The sequence below is a fragment of the Meleagris gallopavo genome, chromosome 16 (assembly GCF_905368555.1).
Source record: "Meleagris gallopavo chromosome 16, MGAL_WU_HG_1.1, whole genome shotgun sequence".
In the NCBI taxonomy this organism is placed as follows: Eukaryota; Metazoa; Chordata; class Aves; order Galliformes; family Phasianidae; genus Meleagris; species Meleagris gallopavo.
This window is the reverse complement of record NC_139419.1, coordinates 13,005,980-13,027,306: the sequence shown is the minus strand read 5'-3', so window position 1 is coordinate 13,027,306 and position 21,327 is coordinate 13,005,980. Positions and strand designations below refer to the sequence as shown.

The 21,327-nt window shown below is 54.7% G+C and overlaps 1 protein-coding gene across 2 annotated transcripts in view; it reads right to left on the bottom strand.

The window, feature by feature from the left end:
• Positions 1 to 610: 610 nt before the first annotated feature.
• RAB11FIP3 (RAB11 family interacting protein 3) overlaps positions 611 to 21,327 on the bottom strand; it is a 44,569-nt gene continuing 23,852 nt past the window's right edge. The window contains exons 4-15 of one of the 2 annotated variants that reach the window (XM_085237639.1): positions 19,287 to 19,474; positions 17,290 to 17,463; positions 13,591 to 13,725; positions 11,044 to 11,079; positions 8,613 to 8,706; positions 7,753 to 7,856; positions 6,651 to 6,791; positions 5,528 to 5,609; positions 4,553 to 4,690; positions 3,797 to 3,952; positions 3,276 to 3,416; positions 611 to 2,586 (exon numbers count right to left, since the gene is read on the bottom strand). In XM_085237639.1, coding sequence (XP_085093765.1) covers positions 2,473 to 2,586; positions 3,276 to 3,416; positions 3,797 to 3,952; positions 4,553 to 4,690; positions 5,528 to 5,609; positions 6,651 to 6,791; positions 7,753 to 7,856; positions 8,613 to 8,706; positions 11,044 to 11,079; positions 13,591 to 13,725; positions 17,290 to 17,463; positions 19,287 to 19,474 — 1,503 coding nt within the window. In that variant the 3' untranslated portion in view covers positions 611 to 2,472. The remainder of the gene's footprint in view (positions 2,587 to 3,275; positions 3,417 to 3,796; positions 3,953 to 4,552; positions 4,691 to 5,527; positions 5,610 to 6,650; positions 6,792 to 7,752; positions 7,857 to 8,612; positions 8,707 to 11,043; positions 11,080 to 13,590; positions 13,726 to 17,289; positions 17,464 to 19,286; positions 19,475 to 21,327) is intronic. The other variant, XM_085237640.1, reaches the window with a different exon arrangement.

The window sequence follows — 21,327 nt, the reverse complement described above, 5'->3', positions numbered from 1 at the left end:
AGAAGAGTTTGGAGGAGCTTGAGAGCTGCTTGGAGCGCTGCTGGCTTTTGGGGCCACACGGGGGGAGGTTCCTGGGGCAGCCCAGGTGCTCAGTGGAACTGTAGGGTTGGAATCACTCGGGGCGTTTTGGGGCTCCCCAAAGTGCCGAGCTGATTTTAAAGGACTTTTTTTAGAAGAGAAAATAATCCTGGCACCCTTCAGAGCTGTTGGGGCCCTTTAGGAATGCTCAGGGAGGTTCTGGAGCAGCAGCTGGCAGCAGGATGGAGCGGTTTGCAGCAACGCAGAGGGGATTTTGGAGCCCTTTGGGGCAGCTTACGGAAGCTCAGAGGAGGCACAAAGATGTGCACAGCTCAGCAAGAGAGTTTTAGGGCATTTCCTTGCCCAAGAGTGGGATTTCTGTCAATAGAGTGGTTGGAGGAGCTCACACAGCACCCAGCAGGCTGCAGGCAAAGGGAAGCTCCACGTCCTCACTTACATCCCCATAGGACAGCAGGACATGGGGACAAGAACAGCACTGGCTCTGGAAGTCCCTATGCCCATCCCCAGTGCCTTCTGCTCCCCCCCATCCCACCACAAAGACCTCACAAAGTCACAGCAAGGAAGAGCCGAGGACAGGAATGGTAACAGCATTTAATGGGACAAGAATCAATACATCATTTAAGACAATACTGCTTTCACCCTTTTGGGACTTCCTTCACATACCGGTGGGGAGAGAGGAAGGTTTTCAGGAAGGACAGGTCGGTGTGGTTTTGTTTTTGTTTTTGTTTTTTTTTTCATAGGGGCTTTAAAGCATGGTGAATGTGCAAGTCAGTGCTTTGTTTGCTTAAAACCTTTTCCTGGTGCTTATTTACAGTTACAGTACCTCTTTGTGAGCGACAGGAAAAAAAGACGATTGTAGGAACTGGGGATCGGTGACCCCAAGTCGAGAAAGGCAGATCTCCAATATTTATATATTTATACATATATATATATATATATGCTTTTGTGTTATACACAGATACATTTCTCTCTTCTTTTAAAGTATTAAAAAAATGATCAACCTTCGTTCTATAAAAATACCTACTCTACAAGATAGAAAAATTTCCCTCTCCATGTATACACTGATTTACACCCAAAGCTTCTCTGGAAATGTACACGACGTGGCTCCATCCCCAGGCTGGGTGCAGGGCTGTGTCAGATGGCCGTGGTGTGGGGACACGGCGGTGGCTCCGGGCTCAGCTGCAGGGACAGCCCTGGCTGACCCACGACACAGCGATGCGCTCGGAAGAATTTTGGGGGTTGCTGCTTCTCCCCTGTTTTTGGGCTGCAGTGGTGTTTCCAAAGCTTGGCTAGCAGGAGAAATAGCTGCTCCGTGGGCCTGGTGCAGCGAGGGAACCAGATTCTGGGGCAGTGGGATGAGTGGCTGCTCCCATGGATGCTCCTCGCTGCGGTCACCACGAGCTGCCCGCTGTGAGCGTGGTCTGTTTCCCTGTCAGCTGGCACTGTGTTCACAGAGACCTCCTGCCCCTGGCAGCGCAGGGATGGGCGATGCTGTGTGCTAAGAGCCCAGAGCAGCCACCCCATCCCTACCTCCAGCACAGGGTGAGGAGCGGGTTCTCCCTCCGGGATCACAGCCATCACCAGCAGAGCCCCGTTCCGTGCTGGGATGCTGGGGCAGCACACAGAGCTCAGCCCTCACACCACCACCTCTGCCCCAATCCCTGCAAGCAGGATGGAGGGGACGGCTCTGCCACGAGCTGTGCAGACCCCGCAGCAACATCCCACCCTGGAGCCATGGGAGCAGAGGGCAGCGAGCCACAGACAGCAAAATAAATAAGGAGGTGGGTGACACTGCACTCACACCCTGTCCCAAGGATGGCTGCTCCCCTCTCCGTGCCACCAGCAAGTGAGAAGCCAGCGTGCTCCGTGCACGCGACCCGTTCCCAAGCAAAAGCAGCAGGGCAAGGATTAACTGCGCCAGCTGGATGAAGACATTTGCATTAAGTTAATTAAAAAATAATCATCATAATTCTACAAGTCCAGGATGTGTTTCCCTCTTTCCCAGATCTGCCCCAGTGAGTAAGTGTGTCACGGACACTTTGGCAAAGCAGACACCCAGGCTGGGTAGGGCAGCTGGGGGGGGGGAAACGTTCCTGCTCCATCCCGACCCCTGCAGTTCAGAGGAAGCCCTCCTCACACCCGTGCGGGGCCGTCCCAAATCCTTCCCACGGTTGCCCGTTGCCTCCGCTCCTCCTCCAGGTTCCCTTTCGCCCCTCGAAGCCAGGAGGGTTGCAAAATAACGGAGTCAGACAACAGAGCCTCACTGCTGGCTCTCCGCCCCGCTGCTGCGCCGGCTGATTCCCCACCGATCCGACGCCACGTTTCCTTGTGCCTTCATCAAGAGCAAAGACGTTGCGAGTCCCTTCTTCCTCCTCTCAGAGCACCAAATCCACAGCCGTGGCAGAGTGCGCAGCGCGCGGCTCTCGGCCGCCCTTACTTCACCTCCAGGATGGAGGGGTTGGTCTCCATGATGGCCACGATGATCCTGTCGATGTAGTCCTGCAGGCGGAAGTTGATCTCCTCTTGCTTTTGAATTGCTTCCATGAGCTGCGAGGGAGAGAAGGGAGAAGTGGTTGCTGCTGTCTGGGCTGGGAGGAGGACATCGTTCCACGACTCCACGGGGAGGAGATGCCCTCAGCCAGCAGCTCTGCTCAGCCCTACCCTTGGACTTGAGGTCTCCAGGGCAGCTGTCCCAGCTGCTGGGCTTTTAATGCAGCTGCAGACAGACAGGCAGACAGACACACACACACACACTTTTGTGTTTGCTGATCCAGCCCAGGAAGAGAAAGCAAAGCAGAATTCCCATGAATTAGGGCAAGTCATAGAATCATAGAATGGCCTGGGTCGCAAAGGAGCACAGTGCTGATCCAGTTCCAACCCCCTGCTGTGTGCAGGTCGCCAACCAGCAGCCCAGGCTGCCCAGAGCCACGTCCAGCCTGGCCTTGAATGCCTGCAGGGATGGGGCATCCACAGCCTCCTTGGGCAACCTGTTCCAGTGCATCACCACCCTCTGCATGAAAAACTTCCTCCTAATATCCAACCTAAACCTCCCCTGTCCCAGTTCCAAATGCTCTTTAAATCATTGCATTCTGTTTCATGAGAGCTCTCAGCTGGGGTATGGGAGAGAGCAGTACTGCAGCCATGGCCACATGGGCTCCTGTTTGCTGGATGGGAAGGGGAAGCCCCAGCACCCCAGGGAGACGCGGTCAGAGAGAAGCAGCCCCCTGTGCACGCACCTCATCTCTGGAGACTGAGCTGATCTCTGCCGCCAGGGATTCAGAGAAGGAGGCTGAGAAGAGGTTCTTGGCTCCCTGGATGCTCAGGTTGATGATCTGCCCGTTCAGCTCGTCATTCTGCTCCTTCAGGCTCCTGTTATCCTGTTCACAACAACCACATGTCAGGTACTGCGTGGTGCCCCCGAGCAGATCCATCCAACCCCACTGCACAGCTGGAAAGGCAGGGGCTTTGCAGGGCACTGGGAACAGCACACGTTCTCCTGACTCTGACTGGAGAGCCTGGAGAGCCTCTGGAAATGTGGGACAGGTCTAGACATACACGGGTCCTGCATACACATGATGCCCTTCAGAGGAAGAATCTGAGCTCTCCTGTCCCTGCACAGGGGAGCAAGAAGCAGCAGGATGCTGCATGCATGGTCAGCTCCTGGGAGGGTCAACCCCACCAACCAAGGAGCCAGGCAAAAGAGGAAACAGCATCCCTTATTGCAGAATGTTTCCTCCCCCTTCCCAGCCTCACCTACCTGCTTAAGCTGCTTGATCTCCTGCTCCAGCTCCGTCTCTCGTGTCCTGCTGTTGTACTCCTGCAGCCCCATGCTGCTGCTCCGGCCTCGCCGTTGCTCACATTCCAGTTTGAAGAGCTGCAAGTGCTCGAGCTGCTTCCTGAGGTCCTCAATGAGCTGCAGCAAAAGGAAGAGGACAGCTGAGTGCTGGCGCTGGTTGCAGCCCGTGGGACACACGGGTGGCCTCCTGGCTGGGAGCAGCTCCCTCCTGCTGCAATGGGACGCGCTGTGAATCCCCACATTATGCCAAAACAACAGCAATTTCTACTCTCAGACCCCAAACTCCATTCCTGCCATGATGGCAGGCACTGCTTGAGCCTCCAGATGGAATTACCTGGAAGAGGTGGCGGGGGTCCCATGTTTTTGCCCCCAGACATGAAGACAGCTGAGAGCTCTCCCCCAACCTGCTCTCTCTTCCCCTTTGCAAGCACTTGCTGGTTCCACGTGCTGCTGCCACAGCTCCTTTGATGCGAGAAAGCAACTGGCAAGGGTGGCACAGCCCAAATGGGTTTCCAGGTGCAGGCAGATGTGCTTGGTTGAATTTTAACACAGGCAAAACTGACAGATGTTATACAGCTAAGCTGCTGTACTACCTTTCTCCACCCAGGCATGACCAAAAGCTCTTAAAATTGGCTTTGGAGATGCTGTTGAAACTAGAGATGCAAAGCTGCCTTGTTTTGGCAAGGCAGGGCTACAGTGAGCAGGCAAACTCCTCACCTCCTGTGTCGATTCCTTTTCCTTCTGAAACTGGTGCCTCTCATGGCTCAGCTTGTCCCCCATCTTCCTCTTGTTCTCCTGCTCCTCTGTGAGCTGCACAGTGAGGTCCTCAATCTCGTCCAGCAGCTTCTGCTTCTCCTGCAAGCACACACAGTGCAGGGGTCACAGGGCTCACTGCCACCCAGCCTGGAGGTGCTGGGTGAATTCTGTCACCTGCTGGTGCCAACAGCCCCACGCCGGGCATTTCCCTGTTTTCCTATGACCAACTCACTCCATCCCCAGGCTCCTGGCTTGGCTCTGCCTGCAAGGAAGCCTTTGGCTTTCCGAAAGCCCCAAATGCAACCAGGACACAGTAGTTCTCTCCATCCAGTGCTCACAAGGCCTCAGGGCATGAAGACAGTGCTGCCTTGGCCACAGCAGGCAGTGCTCTGTGAGCTCAGAATGGGTGCAATGCCAGAGGTCCTCCAGCCGAGCAGAGGTTTGGTTTCACATCAGTTTTAATCTTACATCCGCCACAAGCTCCAACAGAGCCACAATGCAACCTCCGTGCCAGAAGTGAGAGCTGCAAGCTCATCCTCTCCATGGCCAATGCTCCCATCCGGCCCTGCCAGGCTGCAGCCTCCCGACCCCGGCACAGGGAGAGGGTCTGTGAGATAACACAGCATTCTGAAGACTCAAGACGTGGATCTCAGTGACAGCTGTGTGCCTGGGCACGAAGCAGACCTAAACCCTTCCTGCTGCGGACTTGCCTCCAGCAGAGGGCACGAGGTCCCTTCCTGCAGCCAGGCCACCCGCCGCTCCAGCTGCTCGCTGCCAGCTCAGGCTCATTGCATTTTTAACACCAGGTTTGCAGCCAGGCTGCCTGCAAAGCACTGCCCCGAGGTCGGGCTGTGGTGTCAGCACTGCTGAGCCCACCCAGAGCTGAGCTGTGGGGAGGGCAGAGGCTCTGGCACACACACATACACACGTTCTCACCTCCTCAAGCCTCTCGATGTTGGCTCTTAAACAAGGGACACAAGACCTCAGCTCGCTGTTCTCATCATCCAGCTGCTGCAGCCTGCAACAATAAGGAGACGTGTCAGAAAGTGCAGCAGACTGGGCTGAAGCATCACCAGCATATCAAACCAGGACCTGCTGGAGGAAAGCCAGCAGTGATTTATCCAAACCCCGAGACTTGTACTATCCCCATTCCCAAGGGAAAAAAGGGAAACCTGCACAACTTGGGCAGGTCCTTTCTCCAGGCCCATGCCCTCCACAACAAGTTCAGATGTTATTTTTTTCAACTGAATGCTCATTTGTGCTCATGGGCAAACCTCAGCATCAGGCAGCAGGAAGCAAATGCTGCGGGGGCAGTCAGAGAGCTTCACCTCTGAGTTCTCCAGGTAAAGCAACAGCTATCTGCTGTGCTAACTGTCCTACCACACACACGATTGAAAAATCAACCAACCAACCAAATGAAGTGCATTTGGTCTTCGTTTACTGCAAGGGCTGGAGAAGAGCAACATGCATTCTGGAAAGGTGGTAAAAATATCCCCCTGAATAACAAACCTGTCCAATAAATGAGGTAACATCCCATGCTACTCTTTCCTTGGGAAGGCAAGAGCTCCCTGGCCAGGCCAGCACCTGTCTGACAGCTCTTCCTTCTCGAGATGGGGTCTAACTGTGCCTCAGTACCCCCTCTGTGCCTCTGAGCAGCCTGCAGTCACGGCACACTCCTGCCAACCCTCCTTCGTCGTGGGCTGAGCCCTCGCCTTCCCTCCCAGCCTGCATCTGCTCAACAGCCATGGCAGCTTTTGGGAGCAGGATCAGACACCTGCCTGCTTCCAAGAGCTGAGTCACATCTGAGCATCAAACGGACTTCCACGGATCTTTCATGCAAACAAGTGCTAACAACCACCACCTGCACTCACATGCTGCAGGGCAGAGCTGTGGATGGGGAACAGGAGCTAAACTGAAACCGTATCGGGGAAATCCAAACAGTCTGAGGCCATGCTGGTGGAGGGGCCTGATTTCGGGATGAAGGGAAGGAAGGAGAAGCAGCCAAACCTCAGGGCCTGTAATGATTTGTGGTAATCCTGCCCACGTGCCCTGGCCCCACCTGGCCTGCAGGTTCTCGATCTCGATGCTCTTCTCCCTCTCCATTTTGCTCAGCATCTCCCTCTGCTTCTTGATCTCCTCCAGGAGTGTTTGGTCAGCCCTCAGCTCCTGCTCCTTCAGCTGTTCCTCGAGAGCATTCGCTCTGTGGGGAGGAGAGAGGTGTAAGAGAGCTTCACTTCTTCCATCAGATGCAGCAAGAAAGCAAGACAGCCCACAAAATCCCCAAATAAAATAAGCTGTGTGGTATCCCTGCCCATTTTTCTACCTCTCCACCATGCCCTACCTCTCCAAACCCCTTTTAAGGAGGAGACCAGTGAGAGGGGAAGAGGGTGAAAGCACAGCAATCACTTTATGGCACACCTGTGGGTCTCGGTGCTGGCACTGCCTGGACGGTGCCACCTCAATCAGAGCCCTGCTCTGGGGAAGCTGCTCAGGGTGTGCTTTGCTGGGAGGCTGTGGGCTGTCCCTTATGCAGCCACTTTGCTCAGACAGGCTTTCGCCAGATAAAGCCATTCTTCAACCAGCAGCGTGTACAAGGCTTGATTAAAAGCTGGCTGACACTTCTGGGCCAAGCTGCTAAAGTGAAAACATTCCCCTCTGCTGCAGAGTTTATCAGGGCTTAGAGAAACCTTTGTTTGAATCGCTCGGTTCCATGACACAGCTGTTACTTAACAGCCTTACAGCCCTATAGATAAATCCTGGAGGGTTTATCTGCGGGTGTAAATATGCTGCTGGAAGAGAGGAGCCTGCCAGCTCGGGGAGGGCAGCCGTCAGTCGCCGTGGGATCCACAGGGTTGTGCTGCAGCGGGGGCTGAAATCAGTGAGGCTGTGATGGGGCAGAGCAGGCACAGACCCTGCTGCACAGCCATCTGAGCAAAGCCCCTCACCCTGAACAGCTTTCCAGGAAACACCAACCTGCAGCCCCCCCCCCAATCCAACCCCTGGGGCTGCACAGAGAGGTGGGCACACGAAGAAAGACCCACAGAGCTCCGTATTTACATGCAACCGAGCAGAATATTTGCACAGAGCGAATCCTGGGGATTTGCCCACGACCCTGGAAAAGCACCCTATGATCCCAAGGAGAGCCAGGCCAGCTCCTTTACCTGTGCACGAGTTGCAGGTTCTCCTGCTTGAGGCGGCTGTGCTGCTCACCGTTGGCAGCTGTGTCCTTCTCCAGCTCCGTCACCCGCTTCTCCAGAAAGACCACCTGGGTGGGGGAGAGGCACAGCTCAGCACAGACCCCCAGCAAACAGGCAGTGCATCACTCCCAACCCCCCCCCCCAAAGCAGGAGCCACCCAAAAGGGGACAGCTGCCACCGCAGCCAGGCTTTTGCTCAGGTTCTACACCGATTTCCCATGTGTCCCAAGTAGAAACATGGGGCCAAACGCCTCCCTGCTTCCTTTCTTCATAACAAGATGCTACAGCAATGCCCAGAGCAAAGGACCCCGGCTGAGTCTCAACCACACCCATGCACAAACAAAGCAGCCAGCAGCACGTCAACAGAGCCTGAACCACCATGCTGCTGTGCTGGGGAAGCAGGCAAATGACACTGCAAACAGCCACATGCATGTTTCCCTTTCCCACGCTGCTCCTGACGGCAGAACTAAAAAAGCCATTTTGAAAGAGTTTCATCACTGCAGCAAACACTTACGCAAGGCAGAGTTCACTCATCTTTCACTTTCCATCTTTCCCCTTGCTATTCTTAACCAGAGGTGCTCCAGCAACAGCCTTCTGGTCCTCCTTGCCCTACCACCCCATGAGGACCAGCACAAAGCAACCAGAGGAAGATGCTGTCACCAGGGCCAGGCCTCTTTGCACGGGGACAGAGGGCTCTCAGGTTATGTCTCCTTCATTCAGTGCAGGATTAGAGGCAATGCAGCAAGAGGAGCTTCAGCCCAGCCATCCCAAAGCCCTGCGTGCCACTGATGAGTGCCACTGTGGCACAGGCAGCCCTGCTCCTACCTTGTCTGTGATGTCCTCTTCTGTGCACTCCAACGTGTCCCTGTAGGACTCCTCCATTGCTCCTCCAGACAGTGTGCTGGTCTGGTGCAGCTGTCTGTAACACAGCAAAGCCATCCCCACCCACAGCAGGGCGACCATCAGGGCCATCATAGCCAGACAGGGCGACTTCAGCTGACAACACCCACACCATACGGTCCCTTTCCCTCCTTCCCAGCTGCCACCTCCTTCCTTGGTGCTGGCAGAGCACTGCTCCTCATCAAGCAGTCTCTTACCAGAGCCCCAGCGGCAGAGTGCAGACGTGGACACATGCTGCAGGGACTTCACACTGCCATCATCTGCTCTCGCTCTTTGGAATAGGAGATAAGAGCCCCTGCTCCCCACTTTCTCCCTTTAAGAACATGTGTCATCTACCAAAGGACAGAGTACTCTGCTCTTGCCACCGATAAAGTTAACTACTGGGGGCGATGGATGGGAAGAGGAACAGAAGCCTGAGCTTGTTGGGAAACACCCATCTCAGCTGTGGCACAGCAGAGAGCAAGCTAATCATTAGCCAGGCCTTACGACATCGCTGGCCACAGCTCTGCATCCATCTGAGGACGCTGCCCAGCTCTGATTGGTGCTAATTGTGCCACCGCCGTAATTAGCTCCATTGCTGCACGGCACGAGCGGCACTACTGGTTGTCATTGTCACAGCACAGCCCTGCAGACCCAGGACGCTGCCTGGAGCAAAGCACTGCTGTTCTCAGTGCAATGTGGGGTCAGAGCCTGCAGCGTGGTACCCGCAGGGCTCACACCACTGGAGCAGCACACGCAGGGTCTGCCAGCAGCAGGGTCAGCTCAGGTTAAGTGACACGTGCCCATGGTTTGGGCAGTCCCCTTCCCTCCCCAAAAAGGGCAGTGGGTGTTTCCCAGCTCTACCACCCCCAAGCTGTGGATCTCTGCTGCCTCTCTGTGACCCAAGCAGCCCCACTGTGCAGCAGGCAGGCTGACCGGGCTTTGAAACCAGCACTGCTTCAAGCAGGAGGAGAGCAAGAGGTCTCTTCAAACCTAAATTATCCAATGATTATGTCATCTAGGCTCTGAAACTCACCCTGCTACACAATATGCTCATGCAAATATTCATGAAGCGTGGCTGGCATTTACTGAAGAGACCACAGCTGAGTACCAGGCTTGTTTTGCCTCCTCGCCCTGAGTACATATTTAGATTCTGAAGTCTTGGACACATTTGTCATTTAAATCATGCCAAGCACAACAGGGCCCGAGCAGCAGAGATTTCTTGGCACAAGCAGAACACGGGTAACAAAAGTCAGGGAAAGAGCCCTGACCAAAATAAAACCCACTTCCCAAAAGCAAACATTACGTTATAATTACAGGACCTGCAACAAAAAGTGCTCTTCTGGCTGATCTGAAGGAGCTGGCTCTTCTCTGTGGTTAACATGCAGGGCTGTCCCCTGGGGAGGAGGCACCTCTGCCCCCGTGGGCTTAACTCCAGTCCTGCCCTCTGCTCTGCCAGGCAGGGGACAGAAGGTGATCCTGATACGGGAAGCATGGGACGGCCTGCTCCCTTCTGCCTTCTTTCCTGCCCGTGTTTTTAACAAAGGTCTCCAAAGTGAGATGAGTGGAAGGAGGAAATTCAATATCAAAGCCTCGCTTCCTTTCCAGGAGGACAGACTTGCTGACCACAGGAAAAATTGGGAAGGGCAGGGCGAGATGATGAGGTGCAGGGCAGCTCCTGAGTGCTCGGATTGATGGTGAGGTCTGCGCTTCCAGAGGGAGCGTGGTGACTTCTGGCCCCATCCTAACAAGCTGCCCCTTCCTCTGAGTGCCCAGCCTCCGCTTGGAAGGGGGTGAAGGGAAAGGCAGAGACCTCGGAGGGCAGCGTTTCTCCCAAGCAGGGCAGGGCAGAGAAGAGACAGCTTGTGAATAAAAGCAGGACATGGCAGGGTGGTGCAGCCAGCAGAGGAGAGAGGGGTGCGTGGAGACAGGACAGACCCCAGAGCAGAGTGCTGCCTTTCCTGTGCAAACTGGGATAAAAACACCCGCCAGGCAAGGGCAGCTGGCACACGAGCAAGCCTTAGGACAGTGCCACAGGGCAGAAAAAGCAGAATAACAGAACGGTTACCTGCAGCTGCCCCCAGAGCTCCCCCTGACCTGACCCATCCCAGCTGCACCCGTGAGGCCAAGACCTCAGGGCTGCCCTGAGCAACAGGGAAAAGCCTCCCCTGCTTCTGTCCTGGGAGAAATCGGGCTGGCAGCCACCTCCAGCTGCCGGCACAAGGGAGCAATCTCCAGATCATTGGAAGGGCTAATGGAAAACAGATCAGAATGAGACCCATTTTTCCCCAACGTGTCCAGAAGACGTTGTAAACTCATGCTGACGGCCAGCACGGGCACCCTTCCCACGGCAGCAGTAACCCAAGCACAAGCTTACCTTGCCACCTTCTTGCTGGAGAGTCTTTTATTCGGACTGCAAAAGCAACAAATAACAGGAAAGAGTTAGGAGAGCTGACAGTGGACGGCGAGGGAAACAGGAAACTGCAGGCACTCGGGGCACGTCCTTCACCCCTGCAACATGCACGGCCAGCAGCCCCACGACCCTCACAATTAGCACTGCTGGGATAACAAACCCAATTAAACACGGCCGGTCCCAGCCCTGAAAGCTGATCCCCAAGCAAGGGGCTAAGAATAGCAGTGAGCTCAGTGGGGCTCTGCCAGCACTGCAGAGCTCCAGCACCCCGTGTCCCTCCGGGTCCCTGCCCGGCTGTGCCACGCACCCCACATCTCCATCCATTTGTGAGCTTTGCACTGCTTGCTATTACTCTTGCTGAGCTGTATTTGGCTCTGGATCACCAAAGAACTGCTACCAGGACTGCAGGAGCTGTAGATCATGGATTTTAAGCACCCTATGACACCAAGGACAGGGACAAGCCCTCCTTGCTTGGTTCACCGATGGGTTGTTGGTGCTGTGCATGGTGCTGTGCACAACTCCCCCATCCGTGGTGCACGGAGCACCATGACAGCACAAGCAGCCACATCCCTGCTGCCTCTTCCAGCACCAACTCCTGGCCAGATGTTCCCTCGGCTGCAGCTGCAAGCTGGCAAAAGGAGCAGGGCTCACACGTGCACCCAAACCCATGCTGATGTCCAATTGGTGCCACCAGGACACAATGCTGGTGGCAACTCAGCACTGCGCAGTGATGGCCAACAGCTCAGCTGGGCTGCATTCCCCAGTGCTTAGCTCAGCTCAAAGAACAACAATAAAAGTCAGCTGGGAGCTCAGTTCCGCCTGGAGCTGCAGCAGTGACATGAGTTCTTCGAAGGAGGAATTAAAAATAAGGCAGGGTGATTTCTGTCAAAGACACATAAAAAATACAGCTCCTGGGAAACAAGGATCGATGGCAGGCTGCTGTCAGGGTTACCTGTGTCTGAGTCAGAGGTGCGTCCTCTCAGCCCCATTAGCAAGGAGCAGGAGGAGCTGGCTGGGAAGGGGTCATCCCGTGTGTGCCAGCAGCTGCAGGGTGCCACGTACAGCCCATGCTGGGGGGAGGAGGAATATTTTCCTCTGCATGGGAAGCAGAGCCGGCACCTGCGGCTCTCCCGGGAGAGGATGAGATGTGCAAACTCCACTTCAAGGGCACTAAAACAAAGCACAGCTCTCCAAACTGCCCCATTCACAGCTCTGCCAGCCCCGCTGAGCCGCGTCTCTTATGGCTTTGGGGCACTCATATCACAGCACCAACTCCCTCTGCGACTTCCAGCTCTTCTTGTAGGTCACATTTGCGTGACTTCACATCCACTTAAATCCAGCCCCCCCCTCCTACACCTAATGCTGCACTCCAGCAACAGCAGCAGATCCATGCGGGGCAAATCTCCCCCCCAAGGGAGCCAGACATTTGTGCCACGAAAGCCCAGAGGGCACGAGCTGAACAAAGCTTCTTCAATTCCTTCACAGACACCACAGGACCCCATCACAGAAGTGGCATTTCAGCTGTGAAACCCAGAATGGAGCGGGGCTGCTGGTGCACGCAGGGAAACCCAGCACTCTCCTTACTGACTGCACAACCTCAGCCCCATCACCACCCCCAGGGCTGCCACACGGAGGCTCCCAACAGCAAAGGCAGCCACGAGCCTGAGAAAGAGCAGGGACAGAAGCACTTTTACTGTTAAGAAAGACAGGGCCAAGCTCCCATTTGTCTTCCAGCTCTCCCCCAAGCTATGGCCCAGGAGAGCTGTCCCTGCAGGATGGACAGACCACGAGCACAGCCTCGGGCTTGAAAGAACGCACTGGGTGTGAGCAGAGCCATCATCTCCATCAGCACCGTCATCCCTCCTTCCCCCCCCCCGTGGACTGCAACCACGCCTGAAGAAGGAAATCAAAGCAGCTATCTCCCTCACTTGCCAAATCAGCTGGCTGACCCCAAAAGCTGCATTCACAAGCGTGGAGCTCCTCACAAAGGCCCTGACATTCATCCTACCTGTTCGCTGGCAGTGCTGGGTGCAAGTGAAACAAGTGGGTGCAAGCAGTTTCTACGGCTGTAGAGTGAGTGTCTCCAGGAGATCCCCAGGTCAGTGAGCTGTGCTGGGGGGGCTGCTGCCATGGCAGGATGGGCTGCGACCATCACTCGCAGGTTGGCAGAAACACCACAGCCCATCAGCCTGGGGCTGCAGGTTCCCAGATAAGGACAGCACTGCTCAGAGCGTGGTGGATGCCGTATGGGACGTGCACGAGGCCGAGCAGAGCACGGTGGAAGATTCCCATTGCCTGTTAGCTCCCAGGGCTCAGATTAAAGGCCCATCTGCTGTGATGCTTTTGCAGACTTTTTTTTGCAAGCTCCACCACCCTCACTAAAATCCATCCCTTTTTGCAAGTAGGAATCGAGCCCGACAGCAGCAGAGGAAAGCTTTCCAAGACAAGGAGAGTCTTCTCTTCAAGAGCATCATTCCCAACACTGAAATTGCCACGCACAAAACCAATTACCTATTCATTTCAAGATCATTCAGGCGAGCGGAAAGATCCTCAAGGCGGTTGATTTGTTTGTGGCACTGGCTACAGTAAAACTCAAATGCTTCATCTGCGATAATGCTGTGCAGTTTCGCAGCGAGCGGATTGGTGCTAGAGAAATCACAAGTGTCATTTTAACAGGACAGAACAGAGCAATCTGATTTCGTCTGTGGCTTCCACAAGCTGAGTTATTTGGAAGGGAGGCATCTCCAGGCAGGGGAGGTTTTGGCACAAGATGTAGGATTTGCTGCTTGAGAGCAGGCTGGGTTATTTCCCCGTGTGCAATATTGGTTTGCTCTGGGATTTGCAAACTGAGCTCACGCACAGCACTGAGTCCAAGAGCCAAATCCTTTGGTTGGTTGCCCCGTTTTCCAGTGGGACAATCTAGAAATAAAGCAGCTGTGCTGCTCCACTGTTAGCAGTGCAGAGCAGGGTCAGGTTTTCACGTCTAAGGACTTCTCCCTTTGAAGGTATGCTCATAAAACAGCGGTGGTGAACCAACCGCCGCCTCCTACAGAGTGAAGTGCACAGGCAGCAGCTTCGCCTCATCATCTGGCAAAGACATGTAAAGGTGTACAAACTAATTGCCTTTGGAGCTAATGGGTCTGATCAGCTTTTCGTTTTCAGCTGCTCAAGTTGCTGAGGTGTCCACCGCCCCCTGGCAAAGCAGGGAGCCGTTCTCCCACCTGGCACAGCTTGGGCAAAAGGGAGTTTGGCCACGGGATTCGAAGCAGCATGGGGTCGGTGTCACTTAGGGGCTGTATGCATGCCATTTTCTGCAGGAAAACATGCTTCTGGAAGCCACAGACTCGAATCAAAGAAAGGTTAAGAGCGAAAAAACAAAGCAGTTCAATAAGTAAGACAGGTAAAGGTGTGAGCAAACACGAGCAAGCTTAAAAACAACAGATGTCTGGAAAGGGGCCCCGTGACACAGGTCCACGCTGGAAAGCCCTGACCCAGGAGATGCTGAGGAACCCCAGGAGGGTTTCCATTCAGAACTCAACGGTGCGGCACCCAGCCTCCCCAGGGCCAGGCCTCAGAGCCTGTGCCACCCATACGGTGCTCCTGGTGTCTCATAGAGCAGGTGACCAGACACAGGACATGCTGCCTCGCTCCACTCCTGCAGAAACATGGAAAAACATCCCTACGCTCCAGGGCAGGCTTGATCTCAGGGAAAAAAAACCCTCCATCCACCAGCAGTCCTTTCAGCTGCTCAGGCTTTGCACGGGGTTGAAGCTGGCAGCAGCTTTGTGGTACCCAGGAGGAGCGATGTGCCCCGTTTCGGGATGCTCCCCATTGCTCAGCCACACATGAGCTCTGCTCGGCGCGTCCTCACTTCGCCCACTTCTTAACGAGCATTAATCAAGGCGGGGAAAGCCATTAGACAAGAAGCCCTAAGAGAATCCAGAGGTATTCACTGCGTGAAGATATACCTGGCCCCTGGCTGCGTTGGTTTCCTGCCAGGTGAGTGGGTGAGAGCTCAACCACAGCGCACCTCAGGGCATCCCCACCCAGCACTGGTGGCACATTGCCACCCCTCAGCCCTGCTGCCTCCTTCCTCCATCCCAGGGGAGCAGCGCTGCTCTCAGCCAGCACCTACAGCCTGTTGGTGTGTGAGGGGCTTGGGCTTCCCACTGCTGCCACACTCGCTGGGTGTTGCAGAGAGCTTTGCTGTCTGGATGGATGAGCCCAAAGTGGCAACCCGTAACCATGCACGTAAGGACTAAGCAGGAAAATTCAGCAGCCTGCAGTGCTCCCTGCAGGCTCCTGGTTCTTGTGTTAGCCTTCCTGTGGAAGGCTTATGGAGACATTCAAAACTGATCTGGACACCTACCTATGCAACTGATAGTAGGTAACCTGTTTTAGTAGGGGGGTTGGACTCCATGGCTCGAGGTCTCTTCTAACCTCTGCTTTGATCCTGCGTGCAGGAAAATGTGTCAACCTGATTCCCATCTGATGCTCCTGCAACGTGGAGGTGATGCATGGCGACGTGGCCATTTACAAGTGATGCTGAATCTCAGCAGAAAAAAAAAAAAAAGGGGTTCAGTCCGAGCCAGCAGCATCCTGCAGCTCTTTGTAAGGTTGCACTGTGTGTAAACGCATGTGGTAGGCAGGGCTTTGTTCAGAAAAACAGCACATTCTTAAAGACACGCCAGCTAAGGACCTTCCTGCACGCAACAATAATCCCAGGTAAGGGCCAGACCTGAAAGGCATGCGGAAATTCTCTCTTTCAAACAGAACAGCATTCTTTACCTCTGAGGTTCTGCAGGGCTTTGTCTGCAGTCTGCCTTCTCAACACTCCCCAGCTAAAAGCAGTGAGAGCTTTGGGGCTGTGCACCCCCTGAGCCCCCCCTGAACAGCAGAGATGCTGCAGGGGTGGGATCCAAAGGGAGAAGAATGGGAAAGGCCAGGCACTGACAGAGCAGGAGCTGAGCACTGTGCGTGGGGGTAACCCGGAGCTCAGGACTGGTATTAAAGAAAAAGCTGAGCTGATTGCAAAATGACTGGAGTATTTTGTTGCCAGGAGGCTTTTGGAGCAGCAGTTTGGAGGCCCACACTCAGGGAGGAACTCATAACACCAAGGCTGGCTTTTAGCTGAGAGCATTTCCCATCTGTGGCACCAGCAGGGACAGCTGCACCCAGGTGGCTCTGCACAGTGCCAACAGGGGACACGTGAGGTGAGCAAAGTGCCCCTTCCCCAGCAGGGCACACTCACCAGGGGTTAGAGTTTCCCAAAGCAATGGGTAGAGCTTTACAGCAAAACCTCTATTGCAGGTTTAGTTCACATCTTCAAAACTGCTGCTGAAAAAGGAAAGTTAGCCCTGGCCTGCAGCAAAGCGCTGACAGCAGCCCTGCCCCTTCAGCCCCCTGCAGCCAGAACTGCCCCAGCCATATAAAGGCCTTTAGGAACCTGACAGAATGCAGACAAAGAGGAGAAAATAAAAAGCTATGACAGATTTACGCTGCTGTGCAGTCACACACACACCATCCCAAAGGGAAAAAGCATCCTCTTGGACACCAGTGTGTGGCAGGCATCCTGTCACACAGAGACACTCTGGGCTGCAGCTGTGGGTCAGCATTCCAGCTTTTACTTTTTCCCTTGAAAAACAGATATGGATTGGTTTGTACCATCCTACCAGTTCCTCAGCACACCCTGCATGGGCTGGAAGCACTTGCTTGGTTTCAGATCTGAGTGTAAGGAGAGCAAGGAAACACTGCAGCCTCCTTCCTGCCCCACAGATCTCAGGCTGCAGCTGTTGGTGCAAATCCAACCACTGTATCAAAACCAAAAATGTAGGGGTAGCAGATTAAAAAAAAAAAAAAAAAGCTGTCATCCAACAGGATCAGGGCTAAAGCTGTGAGGCTGCCTGCTTTTTTCTACCAGAAAGTTCTGAGAGGAGCCACATCACCAACAGCAGAGGAAATGTGGGGCTGCCCTGGGCTCCAAAGTGCTCCTCCAATGCTGCTGGACATCGGTGCTTCTGGTGGGAGGATGGGAACTGTGCAGGGCAAGGATGGAGGGAGGCAGCTCCTGGCTCTGTGCTGGTTATCTCCTTATATCCAGGATTTGCTCTCGCAGACCAAGTTGTGTGCAAACCCAAACGCAGAGCCCAAGTTGAGAAGTTATGCCAACGACACCCATTACAACGCAGCCAGCGCTGTGCTGAGCATTACCTGGGGGAGAGGAACGAGGAGCTGCTAAAGCTGCTTTCCCCATTACACAAGCTGTCCGAGAACAAATCTGCTTCATTCCCTTCTCCATAATCCTCGAAGTGCTCCTCTCCGCTAATGACCGTAACGATGGAGTGGCTGAGGTCTGAGCCCAGGGGCAGGTCGTGTGGATGAGATCTGTGGGGACAGAGAGATGGGTGTCACGGGGTGACCACATGTAACTGCTCCCAGAGGGCTTTCCTGCCCAGGACTGCAGAGATTTTAAAACCTCTGGAGCAAAATGCAGGGGGGATTAGCAAGAAGCAAGGAGGAAAGCAAGCCACATGTCTAAAAGCACATCTATGTGCTGGAGGGGGATTAGACCACCCTCCTCCCTAAAATGCATTGCTAAAGAAGGAGGAAAGACTGGATTACTCCAAAAGCTGATTTTTCACCCTACACCACTGCCCCACTGGGGAGCAGAAGGAGGCACCCAGCAGGCTCAGCAAGCATCGGAAACTGCTCCAGGAATAGAAGGCAGGGGTGGAATTTTTATATTTATTTTAAACTAAGAAGCAAGAGCCAAGCCCAGCTCCACAGCACGGGGCTGCGGTTCAACAAGCACCTTCCAGGGGCAGATCTCATCAGCCAGGGCTGCTCTGGGCGAGGGGAGTTCACCCACACCTCTGGGATGCACCAGCATCGTGGTACCAACCTCAAGCCTTCCAATCTCTAACCCAGAAGCTGCAATACATTAAAATGTGCTTTTGCCTTGAACTTGCGAGTACCTGGAGTCTGCCCACACCTCACACACCACTCAGAGCACCCAGGGGTCACCCAGCCTTCCCAAGGCCGTGCTGGGAGGAGCAGGAAAGCCTCAGCAACAAAACCTAACCCCAAATGCAGTGGGTTATACTTACAGGCAGGCGAACTGGAGGCAGGGAAGGCGCACGCAGGCTGCCATGGCCCCTGGGTGGGAGCTGTGCTTGGGGCCAGGGAGCTCAGAACCTGCTTACAGCCCGACTTAACTGCTGCTGAGCTGAGCAGAGCAGCGTGCAGCCAGCTAATCCCATCGCCCTGATCTGCACACCTCCACAAGCCTGCACCCTTTCAGCCCCAGCACCCAGCAGCTTGCGTGTTCCCATGCTAGGCTTTTGGGGTGGGAAGGAAACCACAAAGAGCCCTTCGCTTCCGAAAAGCTCAAAGTACCTCCTAGAGCACCACGCCTGGATGCTTTCAGTCCCCCTGTGCTGACAGCTCTGGGGGTTTCAGTGCTGTTAGCAGGGTGAGGTGAGCTCCCCGTTAGCAGGGAGGTGTTCAAGGCCAGCTTGGATGGGGCCACGGGCAGCCTGGTCTAGTATTAGACACGGAAGCTGGTGGCCCTGCCTGCAGCAGTGGGGCCGGAGCTTCACGATCCTTCCCACCCAAGCCATCCTATGACTCCATGACCCCCCAAAGCAGCTCAGCCACACCCCCAAACCCGCTCTCCCCACACAGCTAGGAGTGCCCAGGCACAGCATCAGATAGCAGGGCAGGAGCCATCAGCTCACAGCGCTGTGCTCCGGGCGCAGGTTGGAAGCACGTTGTTACAGGAGGCGGCTGCACATCAAAGGGCACACACGTGTTTGGGAGAAACAAGAATACGGCGAGTTCCCCTCCTGGCTTCAAAATTACACGTTGCATTGCTGGCTTAAGTGATAGATTAAAAACTGCGGGTATTTCAGGTGTGTAGAGAACTTATTTTAGAAGTTAAAGATGCTAATGAGGGTACAGAAGTTCTCCCAAGGCAAGCTACAATTAGCTCAAAGAGATTGCCAGGCCGAGCTCCAAAACAGCCTACACACGGTGCAGCCTCATTATTATTCCTAAAGAAGAGCTATTTCGGTCCTGCGTGAAGTTACAAATGCTCAGAGCGCACCAACCAGTTCCAGCAAGACACAGCCAGCCCACTCAGTTTGGTCCTCAGCAGCATCTCCCCTGCTCCTCACCTGCCCCCCTTTGCCCCATTCTGCCCCACTGACCCCTGCTCCTGCTCCTCGATGGCATCTGTGAACTCTGAGTGCACGGTGGAGTCGATGGCGCTGTCGGTCTCCACCTCGTCGTGCATCTCGTGGTGCACCAGGGTGCTGGTGTCCTCATCTGTGAAGGTTTCACACTCGCTGTAGGTGCTCTCCGAGCCCATGTACGCACTGTCGGTCACCTCATTTGCCTGTGGCAGGACACGAGAGGAAAAAAGACACCTTGTAAGATGCTACAGCCACGTCGTTTCATTGTGGAGCAGGACAAAGTGGGCCCAGGGCAGCCCACTACCCCATACCCAGGGCTGCCCATCACCCACATCCAGTGCAGCCCAACATCTGTGCCCAGGGCAGCCTCCTACCCATACCCAGCAGCTGCCATCACTGTTTATTTCATCCACCCCATTTTTAAGAGGACACCATCTGAATTCCCTACCGGGACCCACCATGCCAAGCCACCAGGCCGCCCTGAAAGCACTTTTTTCCCACTACAGCCATACGGGGGTACTTTCCACCCCTCCGCAGAAACCTCTGTAAAACTCCATGCCAGCCTCTAGACTACTGTCCTGTCTCTTCAGGACACACTTTGGCTGTTTTGGGGGCAGGTCAGTTCCCCAAACACAGGAGGTGCTGCACCCAGATGTTCGGGAGCACGAGAGGGAACACACACTGCAGCAGAAGCTCTCCTTAGGGAGCCCATTTCCTGGCTTTTCAGGAATTTCCCCAGGTGGTATCAGGACCAATCAACTCTTTGTGTCTCTGGGGTTTTGGGAACGAGGGATCTGGCAATGCTGGTGCAGAGCTGCAGCTGTGCACTGCCACCCGGTGTCCTACAGCTGCAGGATGGATGGCAAAGGGAGGAACACGAGTTAAAAGCCACTGGGCCACCTGAGGTCTATGCAGGCAGATGGGAACTGCTGGCTGCCCCTCCTGCAAGGCCATGGGGTAACGCAGCAGCATTCCAGACGCTGGAACAAGCTCCTCTGCCATGTAGCACACACAGAAGCTTCTGGGGCTGTCTGCAAGCACTTGTAAGAAAATGGTGTATCTCAAAGCCTTGCATTACGTAGAGCTGGCAGCTGGAAGGAGCACACGGGCGCTGTGTTAGGGGAACAAACCCCACACAGCAGCTGCATGCTATGCACGGGGACAAGCCCTGCCCAGCCCTGCAGCGTCAGCATGAAGTGCCAGCACGGACTGACTACAGACAGCCCCCAGACACCGCCCTGAAGGTAAACATGACGTCAACCTGTGCAGAACCTGAGTCCAAAGTCACCGCCAGCAGAAGACAGGGCCGTTCCTGCAAGCTCCAGCAGAGCAGCATCCCCAGCAGGGATACAGAAAACCAACAGCAGACTGTAGAAGAGGCCAGGATTTGGCATAGGGGACGTGGGTATGTTGGGATGCTGATCTGGGGAAGTAAGGTCATCTCCAGCCCCTGCTGCTGGGCCAATCTCTGTGATGCTCCATGCAGGATGCAATGGGATCTGGCAGCTGCAGGGAGCACTCAGTGCCTGCATGCCCACCCGCTGCCCCAAGGCGTGCTGCTTTCTGCCTGCAGGGGGAAAGATGTAGTGCTGAACTGGGAATAACTTTGCTTGTGGCCTCCCAAGTCAAGTCTGTTGTTTAGAAAAAACAACCAAAAGAACAAGAAATGCACACAGTCTCAGATAGATCCTGGCTGCTCCCGTAACCACGGTGCCCCACACCAAGCAGTCGTTCCTCCCCTTCTAATCCTTTTTCTCTTTAACCTTATTAAAATCAAACCCGTGTAGTCAATGAGTTACGGGGCAGGTGAAACCTGAAACAAAGTTCTCCTCCCGAGCAGCAGCGTGGAGAACTTTGCTTTACAATGCATCACAGATTAAAGAACCAAACCTCCAGCAGAGATGCCAGCGGGAGATAGGCGAGCAGGGAGGCCGAGGCAAGGTCTGGCAGAATGCACCATAAAGCAAAGCAAAGCCAAACCAAACCCCTGTGCCCTGGGCAAAAGTGCAGCTGCAGATCTCAGAAAGCTCTTTTATGGCCCCAGAACAGCTGATCT